This window comes from Labrus bergylta, chromosome 13, assembly GCF_963930695.1.
Source record: "Labrus bergylta chromosome 13, fLabBer1.1, whole genome shotgun sequence".
Classification (NCBI taxonomy): Eukaryota; Metazoa; Chordata; class Actinopteri; order Labriformes; family Labridae; genus Labrus; species Labrus bergylta.
In genome coordinates this window covers 18,364,979-18,392,402 of record NC_089207.1, presented here as the reverse complement: position 1 = coordinate 18,392,402, position 27,424 = coordinate 18,364,979, and the positions used below count along the sequence as shown (strand labels likewise).

At 39.5% G+C, this 27,424-nt stretch overlaps 1 protein-coding gene across 1 annotated transcript in view; it reads left to right on the top strand.

Annotated features, from left to right (window-relative positions):
* Positions 1-27,022, top strand: part of stat4 (signal transducer and activator of transcription 4) — a 30,699-nt gene extending 3,677 nt beyond the window's left edge. Inside the window, exons 4-46 of the mRNA XM_065962414.1 lie at positions 2,466-2,564; positions 3,103-3,195; positions 3,281-3,359; positions 3,546-3,631; positions 3,755-3,906; positions 5,079-5,237; positions 5,422-5,514; positions 6,147-6,206; positions 6,321-6,341; positions 7,548-7,641; positions 7,765-7,809; positions 7,922-8,005; positions 8,091-8,189; positions 8,917-9,052; positions 10,117-10,169; positions 10,484-10,578; positions 11,772-11,908; positions 12,106-12,297; positions 12,416-12,461; positions 13,092-13,200; positions 16,978-17,105; positions 17,783-17,927; positions 18,067-18,162; positions 18,836-18,913; positions 19,029-19,107; positions 19,193-19,281; positions 19,494-19,645; positions 19,751-19,912; positions 20,021-20,113; positions 20,802-20,867; positions 20,952-20,981; positions 21,108-21,198; positions 21,785-21,826; positions 21,992-22,135; positions 22,228-22,329; positions 23,283-23,418; positions 24,279-24,319; positions 24,457-24,545; positions 24,703-24,842; positions 25,039-25,218; positions 25,301-25,364; positions 25,657-25,726; positions 25,930-27,022. Of these exons, the coding sequence (XP_065818486.1) occupies positions 2,466-2,564; positions 3,103-3,195; positions 3,281-3,359; positions 3,546-3,631; positions 3,755-3,906; positions 5,079-5,237; positions 5,422-5,514; positions 6,147-6,206; positions 6,321-6,341; positions 7,548-7,641; positions 7,765-7,809; positions 7,922-8,005; positions 8,091-8,189; positions 8,917-9,052; positions 10,117-10,169; positions 10,484-10,578; positions 11,772-11,908; positions 12,106-12,297; positions 12,416-12,461; positions 13,092-13,200; positions 16,978-17,105; positions 17,783-17,927; positions 18,067-18,162; positions 18,836-18,913; positions 19,029-19,107; positions 19,193-19,281; positions 19,494-19,645; positions 19,751-19,912; positions 20,021-20,113; positions 20,802-20,867; positions 20,952-20,981; positions 21,108-21,198; positions 21,785-21,826; positions 21,992-22,135; positions 22,228-22,329; positions 23,283-23,418; positions 24,279-24,319; positions 24,457-24,545; positions 24,703-24,842; positions 25,039-25,218; positions 25,301-25,364; positions 25,657-25,726; positions 25,930-26,046 (4,266 nt within the window). The 3' untranslated portion in view covers positions 26,047-27,022. The remainder of the gene's footprint in view (positions 1-2,465; positions 2,565-3,102; positions 3,196-3,280; positions 3,360-3,545; positions 3,632-3,754; positions 3,907-5,078; positions 5,238-5,421; positions 5,515-6,146; positions 6,207-6,320; positions 6,342-7,547; positions 7,642-7,764; positions 7,810-7,921; positions 8,006-8,090; positions 8,190-8,916; positions 9,053-10,116; positions 10,170-10,483; positions 10,579-11,771; positions 11,909-12,105; positions 12,298-12,415; positions 12,462-13,091; positions 13,201-16,977; positions 17,106-17,782; positions 17,928-18,066; positions 18,163-18,835; positions 18,914-19,028; positions 19,108-19,192; positions 19,282-19,493; positions 19,646-19,750; positions 19,913-20,020; positions 20,114-20,801; positions 20,868-20,951; positions 20,982-21,107; positions 21,199-21,784; positions 21,827-21,991; positions 22,136-22,227; positions 22,330-23,282; positions 23,419-24,278; positions 24,320-24,456; positions 24,546-24,702; positions 24,843-25,038; positions 25,219-25,300; positions 25,365-25,656; positions 25,727-25,929) is intronic.
* Positions 27,023-27,424: the final 402 nt, after the last annotated feature.

Genomic DNA, 27,424 nt, shown 5'->3' with positions numbered 1-27,424 from the left:
GGGGAAATTTGATGACTTTAAATTGTGAAGAATTGGGCACTGGATAGCCCAGCGGTTATGTCATGCACCCCATGGGAAGCGGCTATAGTCCTCGTCGCAGGGGAATGTGGGTTTATATTTGACCTTGCGCCAGCCCCCACTCTCTCTTCAGCTGTCCTATCCAATAAAGGCAAAAATGCACCCCAAAAAGTGTAAAGAATTGGATAAATCCTTGAAATATTGCTGAATGATGAAAGCAGAATCTAAGCACTGATTTAACATGTTTGTCTAAACTTCAGTTTTATTAAAAAGATGACACCTAGTTATTTAATGGTTATTGAATAGATTTTTAAAAAGAGAACATCTGGGTTCAAACGGACTCAGAAGTATCTTCAGTTTATTTGCAGGAATAGAGACAGATAAAGCAGTTGTATAACATCTGTGTTGTTGTTTCTCTGTGTCTTTGGACTCCCTAAAGACTCAGTATTTCACATGGACGGGCGGGGTTTTAGAGGATGTAGCATTGCACACTTCAGTGAAGCTCTGGCCCCAATGCCACCCAAATACACTCTGATGTTTTGTTTTATCTTGAACCAAGCATACTAGGATGTTTGGTGCCTAAAGGACTTTGATCACAACACAAAAAAAAAACAAGAAAACAAAACAGTCACACTTTGCCACAGCTGAGGCACCAAAACTACCTGGTAAGGATTAAGAAAGAAAGCTTTTAAATCAGGTTTTGGGCTCAAATATATTAAAGGTATGGGCCTCAGAATAGAGAGATGCATGTCTGAGTAAATTTGTGGTGCAGAACATAATTTAGTCCATTTAAATGTCAACATATTTTAGTGTTACAGTTTCAAGGGTAATGCTAAACTTGGCTATTTAAAAGTACAAAACCATGTAGGTAAAGATCTTCAGCTAGCAGCCGTAGAAGCAGGATCCATTTTAAAAAAGCTGAGAGTATCTTCAAGAATCTATAATCACAAAAACAAATCATCTCTGTTGGAAGTTACAATTAGGCATAAGGTCTCCTGTAGGGTTAATCTTGGGGTGTCGGGAAAAAGTAAGTGAAGAGACCGCTTAGTTTTGGCCATCTTATCCAAAAAGTGGTCTGATTCAGACCACAAAATGACCACAGTAAGAGGCGGGGCGGCTGTGGGTCAGTGGTAGAGTCGGTCGTCTCTTACCTGGAAGGTCAGGGGTTTCTGCAGACACATGTCGACGTGTCCTCGGGCAAGACACTCAACCCCCAGTGGCTACCGCCGCTGCGTCAGTGGCTACCGCCGCTGCGTCAGTGGCTACCGCCGCTGCGTCAGTGGCGTGTGGATGTTTGTGATTTGTGGGATTAGTTAATACTGATGGACACTTTACGCAGCAGCCTCAGCCAAAGTGTGAATATGTGGTGTGAATGTGTAGGTGTGACCTGCGGTGTTAAAAGCGCTTCGAGTAGCCAGAGAAGTGCTCTACAAGCTCGAGTCTATTCTGAGAACAGGAACCAGAAGCTGGTGAGCAGACTGTTAGAGAGTGTGTATTTATTTAGAAATAACACTTCAAGTAGCTCTAAGCACCTGATCATCTTTGGTTTATAGTTTTTGTTTTCCGTTACAAGTAACGTTTACTCCCTCAAAATGTCGTCCAAGATTCAAATGAACTTTACGGTTAAAGGCAATAACTGCCTGGAAATAAAACCGGTTGTACTCCAAAGCGTCTGTGCACTCCTTTAGGCGACATGCCTCCTTTTTCCATTTTCACTATGACTCACAGAAACTTGATTTAGGCAACACATAAAAGTGTGGCCTTTATGTGTTGCCTAAATCAAGTTTGACCTCATTCCTTTTCCTGAATAAATCGCTAAAGTACTTCCTGTAAACCTTGCACCTCTGAGAAGACCAATGATGACAAATACTCGATGAATCCTCCTCCTCCTCCTCCTCCACATATTCAAGAAGTCTTAGCTCCAACTTAACATGGACAGATTTTTCTTTGCGCTTTCAAGAAAGTATAGCTCATGTTAAATTGCAGGAAACAAAAAATGATCACCTGAAGAAGACCTCTGGTCGAAATGTTGTGATCAATAAAACCTTTTTTGTGGCATTTGAGCAAGTGTGCAGGCTTCTTTTCTTCCTCATCTTGCAAGAAAGACAAAGAAAAATAGAGAAGAAGAAGTAAACATTCAAATCCGAATAAAACAGCCGTGGTTACCGGAGTCCATTATCAGAGATGTTTATGTATCAGTTAGTCCATTAGCATTTCAAATTGTGTCATCAATCATCACATTCTTACTTCTCTAATTTGATTGGTCACTTTTTCCACAGAACACATGTGTGTGTCATTTCCTACCATTGTTGTAAAATAGGGGAATAAGTCTTAATTCCTAGTTATTGTCTCTTCCTTATTCTGTTTTGTCTTTCACGTCTTTAGTTTTCTGCCGTGTGTGTGTGCGAGTGTGTTTGTAACCTGGAACATCCCCTTTGTGTCTGCAGGTGAAATACACGTCCACCCCCGCCATCATGGCCAGAGTTATCTCCACCTGTCTCAGGGAGGAGCGGCGGATCCTCGCCAGCGCCTGCATGCAGGAACAGGTTTGCAACATCTTCTCTCCCTCAGAGGGGAAAGTCCCTCTGCTTCATCAAAAACAGACGCCTCTGCTCGTAAACACGAGCTGCAAACCAGGAAGTTGGTGTTGTATTATCTACACTCCCACTTTCCCAACCGCTTCTTTTCTTCTTCGAGAAACTGTCACTGATTATGTAATCAGGCTGCTGCGAGGATGGCGGAAAAACAAATGGATATGATGAATGCTGATACTGAATAATATGTTTATTCAAAGAACGATGAACAAGAAAATGAATGAAGCAATGAATGAGTAAGATACGATGAGATGGGGGCACTGATGGCCAAGCGGCCCGTGCATGGAGGGTACAGTCCTCGGCTCCTTTCCAGCATGTCATTCCCCACTCTGTCTCCTGATTTCATACTTTGTCTACTGTCCTATATAGATAAAGGCAAAAAGCCCCACAATCAAAAATCAGAAAAGATAAGATAACAGTCTGTATTTGATCATAAGTATGTGAGCAGAAAAGAGAAACGAGGGACTAAAAAAAATATATTTTCCAACAGGGTCCACTGGAGAAATCTCTGCAGAGCTCTGTACAATTTGAGAGGCAGAAAAACATGGACAACAGAGTCGGGATCATCAGGGGCAGCGTGCAGGTAACTGAAACATCTTGTGTAAAAACAAAAAAAAAAGGGACTTTTCTACATTTCATTGCTCTAACAATTTCCTGCCGCTGTCTAGATGATGGATCAGGCTGTGAAATGCATCGAGGACATGCAGGACGACTTTGATTTCCGCTACAAGACCCTTCAGTCACGAGGTACGCCCTGTGCATACAAGGTGTGAAAGTCATTTTTAACTGGGATATTTTTTTCACTCCTGTGCAACAAAAAAAACGTCACCGCCTGCAACACAACAAAAGTGCTCCTTTCTACAAATGTGTTTTTTAATTTGTGGGTGTGTCTGTGTCTGTATGCGTGTGTGTGCGTGTGTGTGTGTGTGTCAGAAACAACAGATAAGAACTCTGAGATGATGAAACAAGAGGTAACGAGACTGCAGGAAATGCTGAACAGGTTGGACTTTAAAAGAAAGGTATGAATCTAAATCATCGCCAAGTTTCTCAGGAATGTCTCCAAACATAAAAATAACTATGAGAGGTATTTGAATCACATTTATGCATACAAACAGCATTGCTCTGTGTCTGTCCTTCATTAGGAAATCCTGTCTAAAATGGACTTAGTGATAAAGGAGATCGATGACCTCATGACGTCTCAGCTCAGCCCGGAGCTGCAGGACTGGAAGCGAAGGCAGCAGATCGCCGCCATCGGGGGTCCGCTGCTCACCGGCCTGGACCAGCTGCAGAGCTGGTAATGTGAAGACTCTTAACTGAAAGCTTTATGTTCATGCCGTCATACATCACCGTCAATCTTTGAGCCCATCGGCTCTCATCAGATGAAAACATTTGCCTCTGGGAACGTTGGAAACATATCCTTGATAATTCTGGTTAAGCCAGCGATCAGCGTTTAACAACTTCTAGCCAAGACTTCCTTCTCCATGCAGTCTTTATATTGCAGACCTAAATTCTGTCATTTCTTAATCCATAACATCCCAGAGTAGCGCTCAGCTCAACAGCAGATAATAAGTCACACAGCGGCTTCACTTTAGCGGTATGAGCCTGAAAATGACACAAACTTCTTTTGATAAACTTACAGTTATCAGGATTTAAGATTGCCTGAATAATAACATCATGATCCAGATTTGTGATCAATGTAAGCTTGTCAGGTCTGTTCTCAAGAAGTTAAAATGTTTGTTAAAAGGAGGTCAGATCGATCATTTCCGATGCAGCTCAATCTATTTCAATTCAAATCAGTTTTATTTGTATGGCACATTTCATACAAACGCAAACTCAATGAGCTTTACAGAAGACAAAGATAAACAAACACAATACAAACTCATTTTAAAAAACTTAAAACAGCAACAACAACAAAAACCTCTCACAGGGACCATACACCAAACATATACACACACACACACACACACACACACACGCAAAGATAAACTAGCAACCAAAGGCATGAGAGAAAAGCAATGTTTTAAGACCGCTCTTAAAAGAAATAAAATCTCTAAACGCTGTCAAGCTGATTTTTCTCTCAAGATGAAACATTTGGTCTAGAATGGATTGTTAGCTGCACATTTGCACAGTTATCTGTTTATAGAGATGAATACATCATCGCTTAATCATGGTACGTGGGATGTCATTAGCGTGGATTGCATTTTGGGACTTCAAACACAGTTTTTCCTGCATACACTAAAGCCTGCTGATACGTGATTGGTTAATACTACTCACACTACAAATGTTCCACAATCAGAAACCAGAAAACATCTCATCTAAGTTTGGCCCTGTGTATACAGATTCTACATCTTTTATATAGAATCTGCTCATAAAGATACTTGACAGTAAATGAAATAAGCCTCAATCTTCCTCTCTCCTGTCCCCCTTCTTCACTCCTTTATCTTCCTCTCTCCTGTCCCCTCTCAGGTTCACTCTGACAGCCCAGAGTCTCTTCCAGATCAAGCGACAGCTGGACAAACTGGGCGAGCTTGTTGTGAAGGTCACCTACGAGAGCGACCCAATCCCCCTGCAGAAACCCCAGATGGAGGAGAGAGTCAAATACCTCATCTACCACCTCATCAAGAGGTAATGGTCCAAAGGATGCATTGACACTGACATGTACAAAGGACCTCCTCTTGTACTCTTAGCATTCAGAACACATTATAGAGAGGAGCTGAATACCCTTCAAACACAGTCAGAAGCTGTCAATGAACACGAGAGATGAATGTGAAACAAAGTATAACTGGTATTGCGTGTGGTTTGTTTGCAGCTCGTTTGTGGTGGAGAAGCAGCCCTGCATGCCCACACACCCACAGAAGCCCCTCATCATCAAGACCGGAGTGCAGTTCACCACTAAAGTCAGGTATCATGATGTGACCTGGTTTCATGATTTCATTTGCTCTGTTTAAATATGAAGTCCTGTTTCACCCTCAGTATTCATTCATAGAACACTAAGGGCCCGATTCATCAAGAATTGATTGCACCTGCTGACAGCACCATGAGTGGCACAGAAATAGCACCCGTCATCTGACCCGTTTTAGCACCCTATCCACTAAAGACTCTGCTCTTATTAGAAACTGTTGCTAACACACACACTAAGATGTCCTTCTCCATGCAATCTGTTCTTGTTTCGCGTCTGAATGTGGAGGAAAGCCATCTGCATCTCAACTCTGCGCTGACGGAGATGTTTTGTCAACACAAAGATGATGAGCTAAGGCGGGGGGGGGGGAGGAAGCTTTTTGAGAGTTTATTTTGATGCTAGTCCTGAAAAATGTTACATTTGTTTCACTGTTTAGAACAAAGCTTCCTCTCTAACAAGACAAAAGAAAAACTCACTTCCTCGTGTGTAACGGCTCCAAATTACTCCACAGATGGAGATGAAGTGTTTAGACATGAGGTAGCGTTTTGTCCACGGGGGGGGGGGGGGCAACATCAACATAAAATTAAATGTTCCTTATGGTGAAATATAATATGTATATTCTTTGTTTCTCCCAGACTCCTGGTCAAACTTCCAGAGGTGGATTATCAGCTCAAAGTGAAAACAACATTTGACAAGTGAGATTTTCACCACTTAATAAATAAATTGTGTGCAGCTATAAAGGAATTCTATCTTCAGAAATGTTGATGGTCACTTATATTTGTCTGTGGTTTGTGTGTGTGCGTCTCTAGGGACCTCCCCCCTGGCAGAGTGTGAGTACAAACATCTTCACCACATGACAAAGTGCTGATGTTTAATTTGAGCACTGATAGAAACAGTGTAACACATTTTAACAGCTTTTAAAAACAGTGGCCAACAGTATATGACACCAGAATATTGACTTTAGACACATTAGTCAGTGTTAATGCAAGTAGAAGAAGATTTTAACTACGTGTGTAAAGAGGAAAAAGCAAGTGTGCGCACTTCTGAGCAAAATGCGTACAGGTGCAGGACAGAAAAAGAGAAAGATCCGCACACTGGAGGTGCTCATGGGGAGCTGAACAGCGTGCGGATGTTACTCTTTAACTGTGTATGTAACCCCATTTCTGCAAATGTGGTGAAAAAGACCCCGTTGGTCATAAAATAAGAAACCTCACCAAGAAAATGTGACTGAAAAGACGTCACGATGTCATGCAGCAGAAACCTAAACGGTTGTCCTTCACTGAAATAACAAAAGCAGTTTAAAGGAACATCGACGTGTACAGCATGATGTTGAGTTAACCTAATCAACAAACATAGGCTACACTCTCAAAAAGCAGAAATTCAAATAATAATGTTCTTTCAGCTACAAACTAAATATACTTTTTAGAGTGCTGGGAGAACCCGATGAAGCAAGGTGTTGTTCACTCACAATGAAGTGACAGTAAAGTCATTTTCAGTGTGCCACGGTTTATTGATTACACTTTTTAGAGTGTAATGGCTTTGTATGAAATTGTTGTTTTTAGAAGAAGTCTCCTATGATTTTAAGATATTTTGATGTCATGATGCACAACTTAATTTATTTATTGAGAAACTAACTTAAAGAAAACTTATTCATCAGTTTCTAATACCATCACTCAGTAAATATGTGTTTTTTCATTACATTAGTTCTTTAATTTTTCATACAGATATTTACACATAGATAATACACAGATGGGAGGAGGGCTTGTAAAAATGACCCACCTTACATTGATCATAAATCTTTTACAAAGTCCCGTCACAGACACGGATACTTTTGGGAGGAGGGGCTTCCAATACTATCCACATTCACTGTCTTAGTCCAGTCCTCGACGCTGAGTGTTTCAGTTTAGTATTCTGATAACGTTCTTCTTGTTAAAAATGAAGTTTTGACTCGGATTTCAGCAGCAACAGTTGCTTTTTTGGTTTAAAAATGTAGGTGAATATAGACGCTGATTAAATACGTTTTCTTTTCTCCTCAGAAGTCGTCAGTTTTTCATCCTGACCAACAACACTAAAGTCATGGACATTGAAGATTATTCAAACGGCTGCCTCTCTGTGGAGTTCAGACACTTGGTGAGATCAATCTTTTATGCTCATATGTGTCATTTATTATAGGGAAACGTGTTAATGTGGGAGACAGAACGGGTCATTAAAAAAGAAAGAGAAGACAAATGTCAGTGTGTTTGCATCTTACAGCAGCTGAAAGAGAAGAAATACATCAATGGCACAAAGGGGAACGAGGTAAGACGAGATATTCAATATGAGACACATTATTGTAATGTTTATTGTACTCATTATAATGTCTATAAAAGGAGTGACTTTCTGACCCTCATGCTTTCTGTGTGTGCTGTAGGGTCTGCTCTCTGTGACAGAGGAGCTTCACTCGCTCAGTTTTGAGGCGTGCTTCACAGTTCAGGGTCTCACCATCGATCTGGAGGTGAGAGTTTGCTTCACTTTAACGTGCTGTGAGAGGGGTGTTGGTGGTTAAAAAAGTTTCTCACTGTGAGTTTAAATTCCTCCAGACGTGTTCTCTGCCTCTGGTGGTCATATCCAACGTGAGCCAGCTGCCCGGAGGCTGGGCCTCGGTCATGTGGTACAACCTTCTGACGGACGAGCCCAGGGTGAGTTTACACACTGCACTGCAGTACACACGCTCAGTTACCAATTTATTAAGTTAACCTTAAATAAACAAGTATAGTTTAACACCCCTGCAAAGGGTCATCCTCCAAAATAAACAGAGCAAAAAGTCATAAAATAAGAAAAGAATGACCTAAAACAAAAGCCACTTACCTTGATTTTTATTAAAGCAAGTAAAAAAAAAGTAGTCAGCTGAGGCCATGTGGTTAAAAAAAATACATCTTAAACCAGTTCAGCCAAACAAACAATACAATTATTGGTCATAATAGAAACACATATACTTCAGATTGATTTTGTCAGTATGTAGAAGGAGTCTCTTTGTTGCTCTCTTTGTTGACACCTGTGGTGTCTTTATTTAGAGAAGTGAAGAAACACAGAGGTGGGGGAGGGGGGGATGTGAAATCAGCATCAGAGGAATAGGAGTGAGTGAGTGGTGCTTAAATATGTATGAATCAGAAATGTGTTGTGTTTGAGGCGTGGTCTATGTTCCCAAACCATATTTTAAAAAACAATGTTGAAGTTCATTGTTGTGGCATTAACACAACCAATAAGAAGATATTTCTGTATAGCTGTTTAATTTTGCATTGTTTTATCTGTATGATCGATGTATTTAGTGTTACGGTTGAGTTGTTTCGAATTGTATTCCACTTCCATATCCTAAATTTCCTTCCTCTTAACCTTCTTCTTCCTCCTCGTTCTCTTAATCCACAGAACATGGCGTTCTTTGGAAACCCGCCTCGGGCCACCTGGAGTCAGCTCTCGGAGGTCCTCAGCTGGCAGTTCTCCACCTTCGCCGGTCGAGGCCTCAACAAGGAGCAGCTGAGCATGCTGGGAGAGAAGCTGCTCGGTACGTTTTCACCTTCAGTTTTCAAACTACTGAATGAGAAAAGAAATGTCTGAGGTTTCTTTGAACACTTTCTTACATATCCTATAAATACATATGATAGCTTGTAGTATGTTGGCCTGCAAGGGAAAAAAGATTTTCCGGCCTGTAGGTCTTCTGTTGTGATGACTGGATATGCAGTGTGATCCGGCTGCATACATTTCTATGGTTTTTTCCACATGTTTTCCTCATGTTTTTGACTTTGCATTGCTTCTGTAATTTCAGCTTTTCTGCAGTTTCTCCTGCATTAGATATTGTTTGCCTTGTTGGTAGTGTTGCAAAATAAATCACGCTTTAATTGCCATCGCAATGTGAGCAGAAGTATGAATTTATGGCAATAAAGTAGAACATTATTTAATGTAAACAAGCAACGTTTTCTCACTCAGTGTGTGCACATTGAACCTGTTGAATGGAGGCCTGTGGATTACAGCCATGCCCTCAAACAATGTTGATGCAGTCAGATGAAGCTCATTTCAGCTACGCTCAGATTAATCGGTGGTGGAAAGAGGCTTTTTGGAGAAACTTGTTGCAAACAGCTGTAAAGAAATTTGAATAAGTATTATGCCATTTTTTTTATTGAACCATTTCATATCTTTTTCACAATTTTGAAGAATATTATCGTATGTCTCATTTGACTTCTCATATCGTGCAGGCCTAAAATAACCATCGACAAAAAGTCCAAAATAATGAAGTCATGATTCAAAAGTTAATTGCCTATCTAAACACATTGCATTCATTTGGCTTAACTTCCTGTGTTTTTCCACAATAAAAAATTGCTGACAGAAAGATATTGCAATGCTAGTTTTGTTCCATATTGTTCTGCTCTAGGGGATGCAGTGTGTCTGTCCTTGTCAGCGAACACAAACACAAACACAAACAGCAGAATGAGATATAAAGGCCTGACTTGACTTGAAATGAAGGCATGAGTCAAGGGGTTTCCTTCATAGGTTCCAAAAAACATAAACTGCAAAGCTAACAGATGTTCTTTGTTACCGTCGTGTTTTATTCTTTTCTGTATTTCTTTGCAGGTCAACATGCTTCCTGCAGTGATTATCAAGTGTCCTGGTCAAAGTTCTGTAAGGTAAGTCTTCGATAATATTGAAATACCACATACTGTATGAGCCAACTTTTAGTTCAGATTACCATTTTGAACCTGCAGGTTAAAGGCCCTTTCACATCGGCTACAGCCACGTAGTACATGTTAATACCTCAAAGGGTCATTCATCTCATCTTCAAAAGAGACCTCCATTTTTCCCATGCTGTGTTGTTGGACCAAGACTTAAAAAAATAGATCTTTTTTGGACAATTACATATGTACTCTACATCTCTTCTGGGAAGTTTCTGTGTCATGACGTACTCATCGTGGGCATTTCTGTGCTTCATCCGTTCTTACAGGAGAATATTCTTGGAAAGCCTTTCAGTTTCTGGATGTGGTTGGACTCCATCCTGGAGCTCATCAAGAAACACCTGCTGCCAGTCTGGAACGAGAAGTAAGCTGCTGGTTCACCTATGTAATACCTGACCTCACTAACAGGGCTTTTACACTTGTACGAAACTCCTGAAAACAATGTCAGGGTGAGCTGCATATTTGAACACAAACAGCAGAAGTTTTTCACTCAGACTTTATCCTGAGTTTGTCCTCCCAGCCCCCTCGTATTTGTTTCTGCAGAGAGACTTGAGTGAGCTGATGTCAGAACACAGCGGGATCTTATCAGGAGAATTCACCTCTAGCGAGCGGGAGTGGGTGGTGACGTTTATTCCCTTCGATCGGTGAACAACAATAGACTCTCTGCAGGTGATCGTCACCTAGCTTAGCATAAAGACCAGACAGTGGAGATGGGAAAATGGATAAACTACAAGCTTGGCTTGTTCAAAGGCAATACAATCATCCAACCGGCACCTCAAACAGATTTTGTCTTGTTTGTTTTTGTTGTTGTCACTGTGAGGTTGCCAGGCAACCAGCAGAGACTTCAGTAAGTAACAGTTTCTGGTTTAAATAACTGGTAATAAAGTAACATTTAAATTTGAATTTAAATATATTTATTTCATTATTATTGTGTTAATATTTTCCTACTCTCATTAGTTTTGTTGCACTCCTTTTAAATCCCTGCATGTCTTTATCACTAAATTTGCCTTCATATGATTGTTAATGATTACCTGAAAGTAGAGTTCAGTGTAGGACTCCACCCTGTGGTTTCTTTTGGTAACTACAATCAGGAAAAAGGCTTTAAGCTGAATATATTTTCTTCATGTCTTGATTATGAGACTGTTTTCCTTTATTCTATTTAACTTTATTCAAATGATAAAGCTTTACAAGTTTATATTTACTTTCAAAAATTGCAATTAAACTACAATTCCTTTCTATTTTTTTTTATTTGGTGTTATAGCAATCTCCCTGACCTACTGTCTTCCTGTTTTCTGACGAGTGTGAAATGAATGAAAGTGTTGAGTTAAACATAGTTTTAACATTTACTGCACATCATCTTGCAGTGAAACATTTTTACACATTAAACATTTAATAATAATAGCAGCATTTCAGACCTGCAGAAAAAGAGTTAAAACAATGATCAAAGCATGTAAAAAACCATCAGAAGAATGTGAAAATTTGATTGATAGCAACAGCAAAAAATATATGTTGGGGAATTAAAGGGTGTTTTGTTTCTTTTTCTTTTGCACCATGCAGCTACATCATGGGCTTTGTGAGTAAAGAGATGGAGCGCATTCTGCTAAAGGACAAAGAGCAAGGCACATTCCTCCTCCGCTTCAGTGAGAGCCACCTCGGAGGAATCACTTTCACTTGGGTGCAGCACAACGAAAACGGTCAGCTTTCTATTAAGTACATCATCTCCTACTCTGAGTGACAGAATGTTTCATACTTTTATTTTAAAATAAAATCCCTCAGTATACTCTCAAATGTTGTCCAGGGTCACTAGGTCATGTTATACAAGCTTTGTATTTCAGACTTCGACCTGGTGGTCTTTCCTCGATCTAATACTTGGCTTTTTATTTCCCAACAGGAGAGATGAGTTTAAACTCTGTGGAGCCGTACACTAAAAACCGCCTCAGCGCTCTCCCTTTTGCCGACATCATACGAGACTACAAAGTGATCTCAGACGGGGTCGTACCGGAGAACCCGCTCAAGTTCCTCTACCCAAAGATCCCCAAAGATGAAGCCTTCGGACGTCTTTACAACAGTCAGCCGAGCAAAGGCAGGAGTGCAGAAACATTTCTCCAATCAGAGCTGATGTGTTTTAAATGATTATTTTTGAGCTACCTAGCTTATTGAGTACAAAGCTAACGTTTCTTTTATCTGTGTTTAACTTACAGTCCATCCATACATACCCTCCATCCTGATCCCCATCTCTGAATTACGGTAAGTTCATTTGTGGACCATGAGAGACGGCGGTGTATGAATGTGTATGAATGGATTAGTTACTCCTGATGGACACTTTACACAGCGGCCTCATCAGTGTGTGAATGTGTAGGTGTGACCTGTAGTGTTAAAACACTTTGAGTTGTCAGGAGACTAGAAAAGCGCTATACAAGCTCAAGTCTATTTACATAGCAGCCTTCTTAGACTCAAACTATGAATATCAGTGTAATGTAGTCGTGTTAGTCATTCAGAGGGCTGCAAAACCCCAAAGATTCACATGGCTTCATCAGCGCAGTGTTAATTATGACACGCTGCTTTCAATGCAGCTGAGAGATTTTTGAGATTTTTGTTAAAGCGGCTGAGATGAGTTTTGTTTTTTGTTTTTATGAAACAGACTGAATTTAATATTGAGGACTTTTTGAAGAAAACATTCACATTGAGTCGCACGTTTGACGGTTTTTAAAAAAGCTGGATGACATTTTGTTTGAAAACACAACCTACACATATGTTCAGGACAATATCAGCAAAGAGATTAGAGGTACCACTTCATCCACAGGGGGCGCCAAAATCAACAGAAACTGAAAGTTGCTTCTGCGTTACAATAAACTAAGATGTTTTGTCTCTTCCCAGCTCGAATGTGAGCACCTCGTCCCCCGTCTCCTGTCAGTCTCCTGAACCACCGATGACTCCCGGCGAGTTTGACATGCTGAACGAGCAGCTTTGCTTCAGCATGGAAACAGTGAGTCATATTTATTCTGTTTGGTGGACCGCACAATTCACAAACAATACTCTTTATTTTGTCTTCTTTTTAGTAAATCTAAAGAAAATAGCCAAAACAATGATGGAATCATTGTGGCAATATGTCTTGTTGGGAATGTTTTTAAAGCTTAATATGTTTTTATGAATCTATACAATACATCTTCATTGTTCACTCAGTCCTACACACGATGTTCAACATTTATTCTGCATCAAAACACACGCTGAAAAGATTTCTCTGAAGGGTAGAGTCAACACGCAAACAGGCACTCTGTTGTGTTAAAAAAAGCTCATTGCTGTAGGTAAAGTTATTCATGTGTGGAAGACCACCGCGTTTCAGATCATCATGGAAGTACGTCATATATAGCGACATTAATCCAAGGGAAAATATCCAAACAATTGTGTACAACAAAAGTAAAGAATACGTGAAACTATCCCTCGTAAATGAGGAGAGCAAAAAAACATATTAAAGAAAAAATAAAAGAAAGGAAGCTGTTACAAAATGTGGAAAATAGTAGAAAAAAAGATATACAGGTACACATATATACACACACAAACATATACATATAAACATGCATACATACATCTTACACATATTTATACACACATAGAAAATCATTGTTTTTGTCTCATTTACTCCAGATGAGCCCTTTATGTTTCCTGCTGCTCATGTTTTTTGTTTTTGTGTTTCAGATGAGTCCGCCGTATTCTCAGTAACTCCTGATGACACAAACAACATTTTATCTCCGAGATCAAAGAGTTTTTATATTTTTATATTGACCGAGTGTTTGGATTTTTAAAAAAAGTTTATGTGACCACTTATTTTTTGAACTAGTTAGACTTAACATTTGAATTGATTTTACTTATTTTTTGGCTATTCTGTAATGTGCCTTCTTTCCTTCGTTTTTTTTTTTTGATCACTCTTATTTCAGCTGTACTTTAATGCACTCCTTTTTATTTGTATTTTTATGTTGTTTTTTCTTTGATTGTGTACTTTTTGATATGTCCTTCTACGAACTGTGAGTATGTTTTTTTTTTCTGTACGAATAAAGTGTTTATAATTGTTATTTAAAACCTATCGTTTATAACATTTTCATGTTTATTTATATGACAGTGCCGTATCACCACAATATTTGTGCGCTTATTTTTGTTAATCAGTTACAAATTCAGTGATTACATTTCGTTTTGATTCAGTCTGTCTTAACAGTCACACTTACACCACACGTCATCACGTACAATCATTCAAGGTGAGCTCTTCTGCCACCTAGAGGCCACACTGAGGCATGGCTGTGTCAACAAGTGTTGCAGAGTTTTTAGTTTTTCTAATCGGCAGGAAATAGAGCGCCTCACCTGACTGCGTTGAACTTGACAGAGTCAGTGTTCAAGAGTTTACCGAGAACAGACGTGAATCCCGGAGAGTGACGAGAGTGAAGGGTGTGTTTTACAGCCGTAAAGGTGTGTTTGTGTTTGTATCTGTATAAATAAACACTGAGCTACACAGACTTTGGACGTTATAAAAATATGATTAAACTAACCTTGCTAAATTGAGTAGGTTTTATAAAGGTGTATAGGCTGATGTACAGTAGAAAGAAATTAACCAACACACTCTATATGTCTACATTTGCCAGAACAAGTTTTATATTTGATTGTTAGTCCCAAAGCACATTTTTAACACATTTTCTTTATGAACCATCACTGGATTAATCGCATTTTATTTATTTTGCACGTTTGAGAGAAGTTTAATTGCAGATAGTAATTTAGAAGAGAGCGAGAAAGTGGACGACCAAAGGTACAATGTGTTAAACAGCAACATGAATTCAACAAAAATAAAAGAATAAAAGATGTATGTATGTATGATTAGGATAAACGGCAAAATAGTGACTAAAAAGGTTAGTAATAAAAATGGATTTAGAAGTAAAGACTAATGCACACCTATAGGAAATGTGTACTTGAAACAATAAAACAAGTAATTAAAAATAAAATATAATTATATAGCCTATACAACTCCTACATAAAGAAAACCCTAAAACCACAAATGTATAAAATATTAAAGTAGGCATATTACTAAAACAAGATACTAATGCCAATAAAAAATAAATACTAATACTAAAAACATAATTTAAACAATTGTATGTTAATTTAAAGCAGAATTAATCAATGACTACATTTAAATATAAATGATAAATATTGCATCATAAAGTAGGCTACTACATAAAAGCCAGACTGAATACAATGCATTTATATTCTTGGAGTCTCGGAGCTAAACAGCTGAAAGAAGGATAACAAAACGTTTTAGTTTGAGAGTTCTCAGTTTAAGACTAAAAAAAATCGGTTTTACCCGGTTTTACCCAAGTTTTACCCTAGTTTTCGGGTTTTACCTCCCGGAAGAGACGCGGGAAAATTGCAGCCAACAAGCCGCAGCAGAATTCCTCGATGTTTATTTTGTTTTGAAAGCGGAAATGAATAGAGCGAAATCGCTGACTTGACGTTTTTATTCGACCATTTCCCGAGAATCGGAGCCGCTTGTGTTGTGGGAGGGGACCGGCCGAGGCTATATAAGCAGCCCTACTTCCTGCTGTGACACACGTTGAATAGACAGCTTAGTTCGCAGTAAACTTTGTATTTATTTACACTTTACGATCCATTTCGATAACCAACAAATAACAAATCCAAAAATCCGCTGAAAGGTAAGTTATTTTACTTCCTGTTGCTGAGAGGAATCACGTGTTTTATGCATTATATGTTACAGTCTATGGTTTTATTCTGGGAGCCTGTGTTTACAGTTTTTATAGTTGTCGCGATATTTGTTGTACACTTCACAAATAATGAAGTTACAGGTTATATTATTAATATTATTATTAATATTATTATATTGACAGTCTGTGGGTTTATACCACTGATGTAGTGGTGCCTGAAGAACTGGGAATACTCTAACCCCCCCCCCCCAAAAAAAAAAAAATTAAATTATATATATATATATATATATATATATATATATATGTATATATAGGTGTGTATTTAGTTCATCTAAAACATGTGCTTTCTAAATTTACACATTAATACTCCACTTCCACTGCTTGACTTAAGGGGATTGTTGTGAAATTAGCTGCAGAAGAGGAACACATTTTGTCATTGTAACTGTACAACAGACTACAGGTTGAGACAAATGCATTTTGAGTGAACTATTCCTTATTCATAAAGAGTGTTGGGGAAATGCGTTAAAAAGCAATGCACTAGTAATAATAATAATAATAATAATAATAATAATAATAATAATAAATTAGATTTCTATAGCGCTTTTCTAAATACTCAAAGATGCTTAGTGTGTATTTTGTTGTTACAAGTTAGGCCCTATATAATGCACTGGTTTTGCAATTTAAGTAAAATGTTATTTAGAAGAGGATATACCCAATGGAAAAATAAGTGGGTATATACCTGCTTATACCTGGGTACATCCTGCACTCACGGGCGTCGCCAGATCTGGGCCCCATGAAAAGATATCTCAATTGGGCCTAACCACCAGCAACACTGAGGCTGTCTGAATGTTACCAATAAGAAAATGAAAAGTTATTGTAATGAGCACACTGTGAAGAAAGTCTTCTATTATGGCAATAACTTTGTAATTTAATGTGAATTAAAATAAATTAACTTTACAATATTTTGCAGGGCCCCTGTCAGTCATGGGTGCCCCTGCCTGCTCTGCACCACTGTTTATTCCCAGTAAAGGTTTCAGGACTTGAACTATTTCTTGTACCTGCAGATGGCTCAGTGGCTGGAGCTGCTGAAGCTGGACTCGGCTCTTCAGGGCCATGTGAGACAAGTTTATAAGGGGAAAATCCCTCTAGAGATCCGCCACCATCTCTCCCTGCTGATTGAGAGCCAGGACTGGTAAGAAGAGTTTATAATGTGTTTTGTATGGTATTCACAAGAACAAGGATGTCCCACCATCAGGCTGTCTCGCACCATGCTCTTATTCTTTACTGTGGAAAGGCAGAGCAAACACCTAGCTGTGGGAGAGGAGTGAAAATCTCCAAACGGCCTGTTTGAGCACACATTTTCTGAAAAGTGGAGCAGGTAAAAGACGGAGAGGATGGACTTTTCTCATCATTGTGGAGTTTGTAGACGGACTAGGGATACATATTAGTGTTAGAAAAAACATTGTGAAGTGTATTTTGCATAATATGTGACCTTTAAAAGTGTATGTAACTAATTCAAAAAAATGTGTTTCCCAATCATGTTCTTACTTAGGTATTACAATTGAAGTAAAACGTACACGATGCATTGTCCCACTGTCACTGTTAGGGACTTTCACCTGATCTTTATATAACTTTGTTTTTGGTGTAATTTTTCATGTTGAATTATTGTAGTCAGATTGTGTTGTAATTCAGTGATGTAGACACACGCGCACACACACGCCCACACACACACACACACACACACACACACACACACACACACACACACACACACACACACACACACACACACACACACACACACACACACACACACACACACAGACACAGTCCTGATATTAATGCACATTATCTGTTGCTCTGTGTCAGGGACTCGGCAGCGGTGGATGAAAATAAAGCTTCCACTTGTTTTCGAGCTCTCCTACTGGATCTGGATCAACAGTGGAACCGCTCTGTCCAGGAGAACAACATCTTAGGGGGGCCAAACTTTTCAGGGATGAAAGACTTCTTGCTGGTAGGGCCGACACACACACACATTGAACATTTCATTCAGATGTATCTCTTCTTCTAATTTTCTCCACACAAGATTATTACATCCGCGTACTTGTTTGTGTGAATGCTTGATATTTATTCCTTTTTGTTTTTTCACTTAGAAATACTTTGTGAACCAACCAATGAACTTGGCTGTCATCCTTTCTGAATGCCTCAAAGAGGAAATGAGAATCCTGGCGTCCGCCCGTGAAGCAAAGGTAAGCAACACAGACCTCAGAAATGTCTACTACTATCAAAAAAAAAAGTTTTCTGTTTGTCACAAGACGCTCTGTAGTTATTTTTGATTAATTGCTATGCCGATAACTATGACACTTCTGGTTAATTATTTGATCCTGAGGGACACTCAAAGCATCCAGTAGCGGCTTACAAAAATACGCATGAAATGACAAACAACACCCGCTATCCCTCCTCCCATATTATAGAAGATTTAAAAAGAAAAACCTACATAGATCAAAATAACCCCGCCCTCCCCAGACATTTATGTTAGACTTGTTTCTGCAAATATGCCATTTAAAACAGGAGGTGCCGTTAGCCAAGTTAGCCTAGCCCCATGTATGGAGGCTGTAGTCCTCTGGGCGGGCGGCCCGGGTTCAAGTCCGACCTGTGGCTCCTTTCCTGTGTGTCGTTCCCCGCTCTCCTTCCACAGTCCTGTCTCTCAACATTTACATACCGTGTGAGGGATTAGAATAGAAACCTGTGTACAGTCTGAAAACATACATCACACATCATAGAGTAGACTTTGTGTCTCTCTGAATGCTGTGATGTGTTAACCAGAGAACGTTTGCTAACTGTAGAAGAGGCACACAGCATGGAAATCATTTTATGCCAGTAAAATATTGTAAAACATGTTGGGTTTTTTTTGTCTCTCAGCATTGTGGAAGTCCAACCATGGAGCAAAAGTGGAGAATGTTGGCGCACAAAATCAACGAACTACAGAAACAGACCTCGGTAAACTCACTCCAACTGTAACTTATTTTGATTCCAAAGCAGATTTATGGTTTGTAAAATGAGAAGTGCATTCTTTATCCTCTTTTAACCTGTGGACTTTCGCTCGTATGTCCAGGAGGTAAAGCAGGAAATCAAGTCACTGGAGGGCCTGTATGAAAATCTGGGCTTCATTCAGAAGAACTGGCAAAGCCGAGGTAAAGAAGGAGACGTAAAGAAATGTGATATAAATTATGCATGAGGTTATGATTACTTATTATGTATGTCTCTCGTCATTACCAGTGGAGGGGCGAGTTGGATTGCCTCAGTCCAAGGCTGCTGTGGAAGAGGAATGTTGTCAACAGACACTCATCATCACACAAACAAAGCAGGTGATGTAAATGTATGCTTTAGGACTTGACAAAGCACAAACAGATATAACACTTTTAAAGCAGTTTAATATTAAGGAGCTATGTGTAAAATGTGTGTTTTTCTCACCATGCACCATCAGCTCTTCCAAGGGTTAAAGGAGTATAAAATATCTTGCTGGATGTTCTTGATAAAAATGCTTCTAACAACGTATATATGTTTTTTTGACTCACAGCTGGTGCTGCAGCAGGTAGGGAACATTTTAAATCAGGCAGAGCAGACTATAGTGACCCTTGTCGATGTGGAGCTAACTGAATGGAAGCGCAGACAGCAGAAGGCCTGCATTGGAAGTCCTGTTGACACTTCTCTGGACCATCTGGAGAAGATGTAAGAACTTACCTGGGCTTTTTTTTTATGTTTCAACAACTACTGAGTGTAAAGGAGAGCCTCAGGTTTTGTCCTTGTGTGTAAATTCTTGTGTTGTATGCGCAGGTTCACGGCTGTGGCAGAAGTTCTGGTGCAGATACCCAAACAGCTGCAGAAGCTGCAAGACCTGATCGGGAAATACAACAGCACAGATTCCTCCAACCTCACTGGTCAAATGGCGGAAATCAAGAGTTTTTCTTTGTCCTTGCTCAAAAAACTGCTTTCAAAGTAAGACATGGCAAACATACTGTTCTGTTAGTTATACACGGTGAGTCGACTAATGCTGATAGACGATGTTATACAGATACCATGTGTCTCCTTCGTCTTGCTTTGCAGTGCTCTGGTGGTTGAGAAACAGCCTGTGATGGCGAGTTTACCACAACGACCCCTGATAATTAAGACCGGGGTGCGCTTTGCAGTATCAGTGAGGTAATACTGCACATCTTTGTCTTCCTGTGTCTTCTCATTTTCTAATTACTGCATTTCTCACAGGGTTGAGATGACATGACAAGAGAAAAAGGTGACATTAAGACAGTGTACAAGAATACTCACACTAGGGGCCCTGGTGGCCTACAGTAGTGCTTAGTGTGCGTGCCCCATGAACAGAGGTTATAGCCCTCCAAGCGGGCGTCCCGGGTCCAAAACCAACCCATAGCCCCTTTCCCTCATGTTGTTCCCCACTCTCTCTCTCTCTCTCCTGGGTTTCTGACTCTATCCACTGTACTATCTCTAACTAAAGGCAAAAAGCCCAAAAATAAACATAAAAAAAACCAAAAAAAAAAAACATGAAAGATTACAGAAATTCAGGATCGATCAAGGACAAGTCTGGGACGTCAGAGTATAACCTTTGTGGAGCGAGCGGACAGGAAAACAATGGTAATATTGTTGGATTTCTACTAGTATCTCAGTGAAGTTTAAAACTCTGATGCTATGACAATCCCGATTGGGGATATGTGTGGATATTGTAATATGAAAGAGCAATCCATTTCCATAAAATACTTCTGTGATCATTATTAATGCCTTACACCGCGATGCTGCCAGAAAACCCCCACAATATAGCGTACTGTGTGTTTTTACATTTTTGTCGAGTTCATAACGTTTTTTTTATTTTTCTCAGGTTTTTAGCAAACCTCACAGAATTCATCCAGAAGTGCTCACTTAAAGTCACACCTTCATTTGACAAGTAAGCCAAAAGAAAACATCTGACTGAGCATGTGATGATGTACATTGTTAGAGATGTCTGATCTTTTTTCCTCTCTAAAATAAGGGATGTTGAAGAGGCCAAGACGCTTAAAGGGTAGGTGAAGTGTACACACACATTACAAATATCAGAAGTGTAAACTGATGAGTTATTTAAGTTGCCCTCTGACCTTTCACACCTTCCTGGACTCTGATATATACTGATGGTCTGATGTTGCTTTAGGTTCCGTCAGTTTGACTTTGACAGCAACGGCTACAAGTTCATGGACGTGCACCCAGCTGGTGGAGGATTGGAGGCAGAATTTGGACACATGGTAAGAAACTCAACAAACAGCTAAGTTTACAAGCTGGAGAAGACCTTAACCGACTTATAGGAACATGCCAAACTACATTCTGTTACATGTTAACTTCATATACAATCTTCAGTTATGTCTGTCGTTAGCTCCCGCTGTTTATCTACCCATCTTGCTTCAACAACGCCGTTAAGCAATGTGGATACCCAGACTGTGACACCAATATTACGCTGTTGTGGAATAAATATGAATGTTAAAGATGTATGGATGGCCGAGCTTGTTACGGCTCTCTCAGAGAAACTTCTTTTCATATGTAGTTTGATTTTTATCCCCGGTTATGGCCACAACCTTCCCGGTGTTACGGTCTAAGAGAGTGACACGCCTGCTGATTTTTCTGTGATATTTATGGTCTTGGTTTTGACTCGGCCTCGATCCCTAAATGTCTTGGTTTTGTCTGGGTCTCAGTGCAATCTGGTCTCTGGTATGTCCTGTTCTTCAATCAGGATCAAGTATAAACATATAAATAAATAGATGCTCATAATTGTCAAGTAAACACTACATACTTAATGAAATATTTTCTTAGCAACACTTGTTTCTGTTTTCTCAGTTACTCAAAGAAAGGAAAGGAAAGGGCAAAGGATCACAAGAGGTAAGATGAGACATTCAAATTCATTAAATGGCCCTTTTAAAAGTTAAAGCACATACACATATGTATTGTTTGCAACCATGCTAACTATATGCTAACATGCCAAATATGTATAGCTTTGGGGTTTTTTCCCCCTCATAATCGAGCAATTTGTTGGAATATTTTCAGACCAAAGTGGTGGATAGACCGGCAGGCAAAAGGAAAAGAAACCAGAGTGAAGAAGATCAGCGCCATCTGACAGTCTTTGAAGAGCTCCACATCATTAAGTTTGTGATAGCGTTTAAGCACCCTGGACTGGAGTGTGACATCGAGGTGAGACAAGTTGCTGCTCAAATTAATCGGAGGCGGTTCAAGTTTGTAAAGATTAACAGTCTCCTTCTCTTCCTCCTCCTGTGTTGCTCTAGACCAGCTCCCTGCCTCTGGTTGTCATCTCCAGTACCAATCAGGTCCCTGCTGCCTGGGCCTCGGTGATGTGGTACAACATGCTGTCCAACGGTGAACAAAGGGTAAGCACAACACTCTGGATTTGTTCTGTTTTCAGGATCACAGCACAGACTTACAAGTTAATCATAAATATGATACATTGCTCCTAAAGGCAAGTGTTGTACTGAGTCATATATTGTTTTCAAATGAGTAGATGTTATTTATTTATGTGTTGCTTTTTAGTTTTCATTGTTTTGTTTTTCTGTATTTTATTTTATTTTCCCTCCTCTGTGCAGAATTCAACTGAAGCAATTAAAAAAAAAAAATCAAAAAAAATGTTTAGACCTTAAAATGTGATAAATTAGAGATATGGTTTAAAAATGTTGTCACAACATCATCCTTAAAGGCAGGGTGGGTAATTTCTTCCAGATCTACTTTTTTAAGATTTTTGTTGAAATTGTCTTTAGGTCCTGACAGAAATGAATAACTCATGTGCTCTGAAAAAGGAACAAAGAAAATCTGTCATCTGTAGCAGTTGTAAGCCTGTAAAAACTTTGACCAATGTCTGCCATGAGGTACCAATCTGGTAAACCAATCACACCTCCCTGTCTCCCTGCTCGCTCTCTACTCCTTGCGTACACTAGCTCACACTCAAAACGAGTCACAGATGACGGAGTTTATACTGTGAGTTCACTTACCGCTGAATGAGACATGAGACGACATAGTTTCTACACAATGTAAGAGATGAGCTGAGGTCCACTTCTGGAGCAACGGCGCTCATGCATGTTAGTGAGGGGGCGTGGCTTTTGAGGGAGCACAGAGGGGAGGGGGTGTAGACGAAGCACTGAGGGAATGCCACTTTCAAAATCATGCTAGTTTTTAAATTTCCATCATTACCAACCCTGCCTTAAAACTTGTCACACTGTAAAGATGAAAACCGGTTCCTGTGAATGTCCACACGTACATAGATACGTAGAGTTGAGTCACTGCAGAACAATTTGTGTGAAACGTGTGTTTGTGTGTGTTTGTTCTGTAGGACCTGTCGCTGTTTCTCACACCTCCCTCACTCACCTGGGAGCAGCTGTCTCAGGTTCTGAGCTGGCAGTTTTTGTCCGCCGGCCAACTGGAGCTCAATAATGACCAGCTCTCCACGCTGAGAGACAAGTTTGTTGGTGAGTTTATGAACACTTCTTCAGTCCCATGAAACGTTACTTTCTCATGTTTTTTTCTTAAAACATAGGTCACCTCTTGTTATGCAGGTCGATGTAAAGGATTAGAAGGAGAATTCAATAAAATATTCTCTACTCTTATATGAGAAAGTTCATGTTGAAGGAAAAGTTCCACATTTTGAGAAAGATGCTTTCTGGACAGGAGTTGGATGTAAAGACGGATTCTCTCCGCTGTCTCTGTCATGAATATGAACACTATCAGTGCCATAAAAGAAAAGAAAATGGTGACAGTATTTATCATTCCCATCGTCTTTCCAGACATCGTCACAAAATAAAAGGACTGAGGAGTACACAGACAGTGATTGTGTTCTTAGCTTTTATATCAAACCTTGCTCTCACTTCTTGATTTGACATTAGATCCATCCGTTATCTTTACCGCGTTTCCTGTTCGGGGTCGCTGGGGGCTGGAGCTGATCCCAGCTGTCATTGGGCGAGAGGTGGGGTACACCATGGACTGTTCTCCAGCCAATCACAGAGCAGACATACAGAGACAGACAACCAGCCACACTCACATTCACACCTACGGACAATTTAGAGTCACCATTTAACCTAACGAGCATGTCTCTGGACTGTGGGAGGAAGCCGGAGTACCCGGAGAGAACCCACGCGTGCACAGGGAGAACATGCAAACTCCACACAGAGAGGCTCCTGTCAGATGGGGAATCAAACCAGGAACCTCCTCGCTAACCAATGCACCAGCGTGCAGCCCCTTGAAATTAGATATAAGGATTATATTTGAATTTCTCCACTGTATGTCTTGTTATATTTATGACATATAAATGTAGTTTGTGGTTTCTTCACAGACAATCCTGATGATCTTGTTCACTGGAAAGATTTCTCAAAGGTGAGCGATGATCTTCTTAGACCTAAATTCACACCACGGGCTCAATCTTTAGGACCCTGGAGTTTTTTTTTTTATTGTGTTTGTGTTCGTTGTGATTAACCCCCCTGCTTCTATACATGGTGACTTTTTTCTGCCAGTGTGATAAGAACGAGTCCAGTGCCTGGTTTTGGATAGATGGGATTCTGGATTTGATTAAAAAACACCTGGCGGATATTTGGCGGGATGGGTAAGACACAATAAAAGAAGGAATGTAAAGTTATCACATTTTGTATAACACCATAATCTACAGATGTAACCTCTGAAACCATAAAACTGTCATCTGACTATTTTTGTATTATTTCTACAGAAGTCGAAGTAACCTCTGCTCTGTTTTGGGGTGTCAGGTCCATCATGGGGTTCGTGACCAGAACCAGAACAGAGGAACTGCTGAAGGCAAAACCGAATGGCACATTTCTGCTTCGCTTTAGTGAGAGCAACAAAGACGGAGCCATCACCTTCAGCTGGGTGGAGCACTCCAATGGTGGTATGTTTCTGTACTAATATGTGTGTCTGGAAATCATTGAAAACCACAGTTTGAGCATTGAAGGTTTCTCTGGCAAATGATGGGTTTATTGTGAAGTTTCCAAGTATTCAATTTGTACCATTTTTATGAGCATATCTATTTTCACTATTTTCACCTCAGATGTTCAGATGTGTGTTTTCTTTGTCTTTCTGCACAGGGACCCAAGTGCATGCAGTCGATCCGTACATAAAGCAGGAGCTGTCAGTCAACTCTCTGCCTGACATCATTTACAACTACAGCCTGAAAGCTCAGAAGAACACCAACAGGAACCCTCTGCTCTACCTTTACCCAGATATCCACAAAGACACTGCCTTCAGACGCTACTACAGTGGATCAGGTAATGTCTCGGTCTCGACTTTTCCTCTGAGATCAAATCAAATGAGCATGTGCTAACCTCTTAATCACCTCTTCTTACGCAGAAACAACAGCACCTAAAAACAGCAAGCATGGATACGTGCCCAAAAACTTCATTCCTGTTTCAGAGTAAGTAAGAAAACACAAGTATTTTACTTGTGTAGGCTACCGACGCATCACAACGTTAATCTTGAAATCTTGAAATATATATATATGTATATGTATATATTTTTATGTTGCCCTATTACTCCCTAATAGGACAAAAACAATTCTGAATAAATGCTTTCAATATGCCCAACAGTAATATAACTCTTAGTCCTCTCACCATTGTTTTATGTCCTTTCCTGAGAACAGTTTTTTTTCTCTATTGTTCAAAGCTTTAAAGGAAATTGTTGCTTTAATCGATGTGTTTTTTTTACAGGAATCCTACACCACCTCCATCTCCCACTCGAGAGCTGGAAATGATGGACACGGACTCCCAGGACACTAGTGTGGGTTTGACATTTTAAAGCAAGAGTAAATATCCTGCAGCCTACTTGTTTTAAATGTTTGATCCATTGGTAAGATAGAATCATACAAGTTTCACCATTACAGTATTCACATGTTTTCAAAGAAACACAGATTAAATGTCTTCATCAATGAGAATGATTGTCCTTTGCAGTCAGATTACAGAAAGTATGTTTGTTTCTTGTAGATGGAGCATCAAAAACTGATAAAGGAACTCTTCCCTGATTTACTCTTACCCCCCTACCATGGAGTCTGCACCCCATCTCTCCAGTTCACCTCTGTGGATCCTCAAAGTTTTGCCTGATTCTGAGACATTAAACCCGACTCAACACATTTTCAGGCAGGTTTCAAAATATTAACATTTTGTTCATCAAGCTTGAGGAACATTTACTGGACAAGGCGTCAGTATTACAGCAAAAAAAAACTAAAACAAAGAGAAGTAAAAATAAAAATATGCTGCCAATTTATCAAGAAACTCAAATCTATTCTATGGATTTAAAAAGTACCTGTCACTCACTCTACATGACGGGCCCATGGAGGAGGTGCTCTTTGTTTATAGTGATGGAACAAATGTGTCATACAAATCTCAAGATAAAAGCTGATTGTAAAGATATGAATTGGATTTTTGATTAGTCATTAAACCTGTGTGCTGCATCATAATACCTCTGTACTAGACCAGTTGATTAGACCTCTGATTTACAGGGGAATTAAGATTCTGATTTATGTATTTAGTATTTAGGGAAATGTTTAGTTTTGTGGGAAAATATAAGATGTTTGTCTTCCAAAATGTTGGTGTTTACTGTAATGTTGATGACAGCTTTAAGTGAAGCAACAACGCCATCTATGGGTGTCACATTTATATAGAGCAGTCATGGTTAGTTAGTCACTGTTTTGTGAATGTAACCGGCAGCCTCTGGATTAATAGCATATACATTGCTACGTCGTTGCCCGCCTATTTAATCTCGGGGTTTTACAAACATTACATTTACTATTTTACTAAAGATAATATTTTGCATAAGCTTGATCTGCCTTTCAGGAACATGAAGTCCTGCTGCTGTAGTAAAACAAAAATACAGTGCCTGAACTTCAGAGATATATTTCCATATTTATACCATTGTTTATGGTTAAAATGTTTAATAAAGTGTGACTGACTAAATGTTTGTGTATATGTGAGTGTAAAAAATATATAATACTGTATTTTTTAGATCAAGAAAAGGGGAACACATTCAGTTTTCTTTCAGTGTCAAAAAGTATCGAGCTGTTTTAGAAATCATTAAATATCAAGTAGAAAAAAATTCAGTGTGTTTTTTGTTCTGTTTTGTAGTCTTTACCATTTTTCTTCTCTTCAGTAAGTTGAGTTCAATAAGCAGAAGTTACACTTGTGTTTCCAAATGCATTTAAATCATTACTGTCAGGTGAAATCATAGACTGTAAAAAGTAAAGAACAGGTGTGTTTAAAAACTTAAGATAACTTGTAGCTAATTCAGGGTGAATAAACCCTCTCATTAAATCAATTTTCGTTGTCCCTGGATGATGAATCCTGCTGAAACTAAAAGCTCCACCTTTTCTGTCACCATGAGGTTGTGTTTATTATCAAATATCAAAGTATTTTTCTCAATGGTGTACCGCCTAATATCATGGTCCTGTCAAGGCTTCCACAACAAAATAAGCACATGTGTAGA